The following is a 6,810-nucleotide window of genomic DNA, read 5'->3' on the forward strand; positions in this document are numbered from 1 at the left end:
AGTCCAAATCCATGAAAATATGGAATTAATAAGATGTTATAACACCCCCCTAAGTAAAGGAACATGGGATTAGAGGAAAGACGTCCCTCTGAGATACAGTTTTTGGTTGTCTCGAGCATGGGGAAAGAAAAGAGCATGCAGTACATGAGTAGTTGACTTCTGATCTGCACTGGATGGATTTTTTAAATAACTTTGCTTGTATATAAACAAACAAGTCTGATGTGCTTGACACACAAAATAAATAAATAGTTAGAAGAATAAACCTTTACACATATTATGTCAGAAATGATAAATACTAACATAAATATAAAAGAAAAAAATCTTTAAATCTTTAATAACATGTTTACAGTCCAATTGAACACTGCAATGAGATTAAACCAAAATGTCATCCTTCAAGAGTCCATAAAGTATGGATGAGGGCCAGATGAGTAAAGTCATGTGATGTCAGCACTTGAAGCTTTAAAATTTCTAAAATCACACAGCAACAGTGGTTTTTATTTAAAAAAAAATAGTTTTTAGATAAAGCACTTGAGGCAGCTCAAGAAAAGGTAGAACGGTTTTGTTATTCAATGTTGGATTAGTCTGATGTTATGTGAAAAGTTTAACTTTGTTTAACCTTTTAGTTCATTTGGAATGTTACAACTTCTGAACTTTGGCAGTTCAAACTGATGTAAAGCACGTTATTACATAGCCTCCTCGTGTTGTTGTGGACTATAATACCCTGCAGCACTCCTCCTCTCTCTTCCTTCCCTCCGCCTGCAGTTCTTCTGTTTGTTTGCACTCACTTGATCCGGAGCGGAAATTCCTCTCCGTTTTTGTGAATGACAAACTCATTAACAATTCATCAACACGGGGCCGCTCCATCCGGCCCCCGTTTCCAAGGAGACCGCCGCTGGGCCCGCTCTGATTGGCCGGCCTGCCTAATGTATCCAATGAGACGCCTCCTGTTAGTAGCCATTCAGCAGCCTGGCGCCGCAGAGAGAACACTGAGCTGCAGAGTGACGCTTAACACGGAGGACAGAGAGGGAACAGGCGGCATCCGCAGGCACAGTCAGTCGGATATTACCCGCACGCTCCTCACCCACAGGAACTCACCGCCTCACACTGCCGGTCCACTGCCAGTCTGAAGGCCGGAGGAGCCGCTGCGCTTGGATCCGTGGACTTATATAAGAGCAGAGGAAGCAGCAGCCATTCGCAGGGCCGGTGTGACTCATTGATAAATAACACGGGCTCCCTCCGACCAGATGCATGAATGAGCGCCAGTGAATGCAACCCGCAGCCGAGGGAATCTGTGAAGGGGATCGCTGCGTTGTATTTACCCACCCGCCTCGTCCTGCAGCGCCCAGGACACCCGCAGGACATTCGGAGTGATAATTTATTCGTCTGACTTTGCATCTTTTCCCGTCTGTTTTCTTTTCACTCAACTGTCCCCCCCCCCCCACCACCACCCAGGCAGAGCAGAGCCCTGACACACGCAGTCCATTCACATTATTGCGTTCGCTCGCCTCGTCGCCGCAGCAGCAAGGGAAGCCCCCTCGCTTTCTCAACGCACATTTTCCCAACCTCCTGCGTATAAATGCTAGAGAAGCTGAAGCCCGTCGTCCAGCTCGACTCGGTAATGGCGATCAGCAAGACGGTAGGCTGGCTCCGGGAGCAGCTGGAGACGCGCAGGGACGCGCTGCTGGTGATGGACTGTCGGGCCCAGGAGCTGTACGAGTCGTCTCACGTCGAGACGTCCATCAACGTGGCCATACCCAGCCTCATGCTCCGGCGGCTCAAGAAGGGAAACCTGCCCGTACGCTCGCTGCTCTCCGACGGGGAGGACCGGGAGAGGTTCGTGCGCCGGTGCAAGACGGACACGATCGTGATGTACGACGAGTACAGCCGCGAGTGGAACGAGAACGTGGACGGGGGCTCGGTGCTGGGTCTGCTGCTGAGGAGGATGAAGGATGAGGGCTACAAGGCCTATTATCTGGAGGGTGAGTGCGGTTCATTCACATTTCAAGGCTCCCGGAGGCCGCTGCTGTTCAGTACAAGCAGGTCTGTGCGCAGAGAAGGAGAGTGAAACACATTTAATAGGAAATATTTTTCAATGGTCAGCCTGTATCCTCCAACATTCAGTTTCCTAGTGGGAATCCTTTATTCCAAAACAAAACACTCTCACGTGGAACTGTAATCAAAACAAACTGATACGGTGCGCAGGCATTTGAAGAACTAAACAATTATTGTGCAGCTAAACGAGTCTACATCGCAAGTTAAGATAAATGCAATTTGCCGTACAACCCATGTTCATTGGCTTTTTGTTCTATCTTCCAGGTGGCTTCAGTAAATTCCACGCAGAGTATCCAACTATGTGCGAAACCAACTTGGACGGCTCCACCAACAGCAGCTCCCCCACCGCCCAGGTTCTGGGCCTCGGTGGGTTACGCATCAGCTCCGACTCGTCGGACATCGAGTCGGACATAGACCGGGATCCGAGCAGCGCCACGGACTCTGACGGCAGCCCGCTTTCCAACCCGCAGCCCTGCTTCCCCGTGGAGATCCTGCCGCACCTCTACCTGGGCTGCGCCAAGGACTCCACCAACCTGGACGTGCTGGAGGAGTACGGCATCAAGTACATCCTCAACGTGACCCCCAACCTGCCCAACCTCTTCGAGAACGCTGGAGAGTTTAAGTACAAACAGATCCCCATCTCGGACCACTGGAGCCAGAATCTCTCGCAGTTCTTCCCCGAGGCCATCAGCTTCATCGGTGAGTAATTCCCCAGAGCTGCGAACACAACAGCGCTTGTTTTGCTTCATAAAGTTCCCCTCCAGGCCATGGTTTTGTCTCCTTGTTAACGTTCACCTTTATGGCGGCAAATACTGTAATTGGTCATTATTCTCATACATGATTACCCAACAATTATATTTTGATTATTAGTATATATATATTTATTGCTTGTTTTGGTTGGTCCAAAAGTCAAATATATATTAGTTTTGCAGGGACACTAAAATTTGAGGAACAGGAAGCAGTTGTCAGCTTATTATTTCCCCTAATCATTATTCCCCCTTTACACCTTAATTCCTCACTTTCGGACATCTTGTGATTGTTTTGACTATATGCAGATAAAGTTGAGGAGCGGAAGCAGATAGTCAAGGACATCATCTCATTAATTTGATATGTGTGGTCAAAGCCAGGAAGTTCTTAGGTTCTTATTGTGCTTTTGAGATTAGATGAGGTGTTCCTTGCTGTAGTCTTATCAAGCAGAGGCACACAGAGCGGGAAGATTAAGGCCATTGTGTTGAGGCAGAGGAATACTAGTCTGACTCCAATGGTGCACAGGCTAAAATGCAATGTGTACAAGTGATTTGACTTCAATGGAAGACTTCCTGGCCTGTCTCTTGAACTGGGGCTTGTGTAATTGCAGAACAAAGGCGACGTTGAAACAGGAGAATGGGGAGAGTAAACAAGGGGAAGGGCGGTAATTTGAGCACAACAGGAAGGAAGTGGCATTGAAAGTAATCTAGGACATGGTACGTCCCCCCCCCTTTCCTATCTCCACAGTACAAAAGGAGCCATTTACAGGCCCTGTTGACATCCTGTTTGCCTTGACAGGGTGCCCTCATGACTCCTATGTTTACACGCCCAAATGGCACCATTGTCGGAGTAACCCTAGCAAGCGGAAGAATGGTTTAATAGACCGTAATAGTAAATTTCCCAGCCGGCTTCTCTAGACCAAAAACGAAAGAATGTCGGCTCTGTTTATGTGCACTACTGCTGCAGTCCCTTCTTTGTTGACTGACATGCCTGCGAGATAGTCAGGGTAATAACTTAGGCAGCTATCCTTCCCCGGACCGGCTTCAACTTCCACATAGCTTGACTGAAATAACAGAGAGGTTTATCACAACTTATGTTCCCTGTAAAAAGGGACTGCTATTTTTCTGTGTGTCCGTAATACAAATGATGCCTCCTGAGAAGGGCTGCTCGATTAATCGAAATTTAATATTGACTACAATTATTGGGACAAACGATCTCCAAACTACTATAAGCGAGTATTTGGCATTTTTTCCGAAAGAGACGCAATTGCGCAATTCAGTCCTTCCCCCAAAGCATCCAGCTGACTGGCTCTCACTCTCAAGCAGCCGTGAAGTGGTGACCAGCGGCATGTAAAAAAACAGCGCGTGGGGAAAATGGCAGAGGGAGCGTGATTTCCATACTGTCCAAAATAATCGTGATTATACTGAAACAGGCACAGACTTTTCTGACAGACAAATTAATTGATGAGTCATTTAAAAAGCATCATAAATGCCTAGTTGTTTTGTTAAACTATGTGTTGCTCTGCAAGTGTAGTGTTGGGGGAAAGTATTTAACCTTTACACCCTTTTCTCTTTCTACCAGATGAAGCTCGAGGCCAGAAGTGCGGGGTCCTGGTCCACTGCCTGGCCGGCATCAGCCGCTCAGTGACAGTTACAGTGGCCTACCTGATGCAGAAACTAAACCTGTCCATGAATGACGCCTATGACATTGTCAAGATGAAAAAGTCTAACATCTCACCCAACTTCAATTTCATGGGCCAGCTCCTGGACTTTGAGCGCACGCTGGGCCTGAAAAGCCCCTGCGACAACCGCATGGCTGCGCCGAGCCAGCAGCTCTACTTCACCACCCCGACCAACCACAACGTTTTCCAGCTGGACCCCCTGGAGTCCACGTGAGGTCGGCTGTTGCCACCCCTGTCGCTGCTGGAGGTTTTGTGAGCCTCCTGTTGGAAAAGCTACAAAAGGTTCCTTTTTTTCCTGTCGTCTGCTGTGCAACTAGGCTCTTGACGCTATTGATACAGCTGGTTGGAGGTGACAGCTGCTGAGCGCAGTAACTGGAGGGCCAAAGCTGTCTGGACAAGATGCAGTTGCTGTCGGCTAAATGAGGAGAGACAGTAAAAGAGACACAAAAGAGGAAGAGAGTTGATTAAAGAGTGCAGATACGTTCTATAATCCTATATCATTGTTGGATTCCCGATGTCGTCTATCTTTGTGATCATTGTGTCTGAGGAAACTAAAGGTGATTTGTCGGGAAAGCTGTTTGTTATGCTTCAATGTTCCTAGGCTGGTGTGCCAAAGATACACGATTGTTCGGACTGGACAGATATACAAATGAAAGTCTTTTTTTTATGTTCGTTTTGGGGTCTAATGTTGGTTTCCTTATGACTTCAGAGTGCATTGTCTCCTTTGTCTTCTGTGAAGACTTGCCTATGTGGGGCAGAAACACCCCAGCTTTAGATGGCACACATACTGGACTCGATTTTACATTTGTGGATTATTTTCAAACATTTATACTTTGTGTATATATCTTAATATAAAACAATACGGTAAAAGCCTTACTCTAGTATATACCCTTTGCAACAATTGGGTACTGAAGAATCTTTGTTTCATATTCTAATTTTATGTAAGCAAAAAACTGCATATTAATCAGTATGTACGTTTATTATGCCAAAAATCAAGTAGGCTTTCTAATAATTATGGAAAAATGTGTACATGTGTAATATATTTGAGAATTGTTTATTTGTGAATTCAGCCAATTGGCTTTGATTTTGCACCCACCCTATCACAAATCAAAGTCACCTTGGTTGTTTGCCTTACTTTTGTGCTCAGAAAGTTTTTTAGTGCATTACCCTAAAAATAAATGTTCTCAACTCTATGGGATACCAGAATTCTTTTTATTACAATTTTCACACAACAAAAAAAAAAAATCTTGCAGTTAAAATAGAAGCAGTTTTTAATTTGGCACCACATTAAAGCTAGCTTGACTAGTCATAGTGGCCAACAGTGTTGCCCGGATCTCTGAAGGTTAATGTGACTAATCCCAATTTGTGCACAAGTGTTAAAAGTCACTGTGCACGAGGCTATGCTAGCCTCGCCTCTTCAGGGAAATGTCTGTGAAATGCATTTTAATTTGTCAAGATGAGAGAAGAATCCAGAGCTCGGGATGGTTGTGTTGCCCCCTCGAAAGACAAGGCAACTTGCCGGAGGATGCCAACTTGGTGACCTCCGTCACCCCGGCCACCCTACACACTCCTCTCTTACGAATGTAAAGAAAAGATAAGTTATAATAAATTGCTATTTTGTCTACACTTTCCGCTTCTCATGTCTGTTTTTCCATTAACGCAGTTCGTTGGTGTTTTGTGTGTGTCCACAGTGACACGTTTATTTAAGTGTCTCCTCACCCACAGAACACTTAAGCCAACAAAAACAGTTGCCGTGAATCATGGGGCTGTTCACAAAGCTCTTGCGATTCATTAACAGCAGTGCGCGATTAATCTCCAACTTCACTTTCCAGTTCAGAATTAGCATGTCCTGTCACATGACACTTGTGTAAGATAGCATTTTGCACACTCTGTTCCAAACTACAATCATTCGTAAAATGCTACTCAACAAGTACAAAGTGATTTCAGTCATGTTGTAAACAGTCCGACTGGTTTTTCCAGGCACAGCTCTGTGGCGAGGGCTTGGGGTTCATGCTAATACTCCCCAGGGCACATCCTGAAAGTTGTGCCTCTGCTTTCAGCCATCAAAGGGAACAGAAAGTACCTAGATAGGCCGATACTTGATAGCGAGCATAGTAGTATGTACCTGTTAAGACCTGGAGGCTAGGGAGACGGCCCTCACAGTGCAAGTGAGGGAGGAGGTACATTGTACACGCTGATTAACAGCAAAAGCAGACCAAGTATGTGTGACTGAAGTGAGTTAAATTGGAGATTTGGATTTGGAGATTTGATTTGGAGATTTGGAGCAAGCATCAACCAAGGCCCCGATATGTGTACATCAAAGTCTGAAT

The 6,810-nt window shown here is 45.8% G+C and overlaps 1 protein-coding gene across 1 annotated transcript; it reads left to right on the top strand.

The window, feature by feature from the left end:
- Nucleotides 1-881: 881 nt before the first annotated feature.
- Nucleotides 882-6,106, top strand: dusp6 (dual specificity phosphatase 6). The gene is made up of 3 exons (XM_062390272.1): nucleotides 882-1,979; nucleotides 2,317-2,751; nucleotides 4,381-6,106. Exons 1-3 carry the CDS (start codon nucleotides 1,577-1,579, stop codon nucleotides 4,692-4,694), a joined length of 1,152 nt encoding a protein of 383 aa, XP_062246256.1. The 5' UTR covers nucleotides 882-1,576; the 3' UTR covers nucleotides 4,695-6,106.
- Nucleotides 6,107-6,810: the final 704 nt, after the last annotated feature.

This window comes from Platichthys flesus, chromosome 6, assembly GCF_949316205.1.
Source record: "Platichthys flesus chromosome 6, fPlaFle2.1, whole genome shotgun sequence".
Lineage (NCBI taxonomy): Eukaryota > Metazoa > Chordata > Actinopteri > Pleuronectiformes > Pleuronectidae > Platichthys > Platichthys flesus.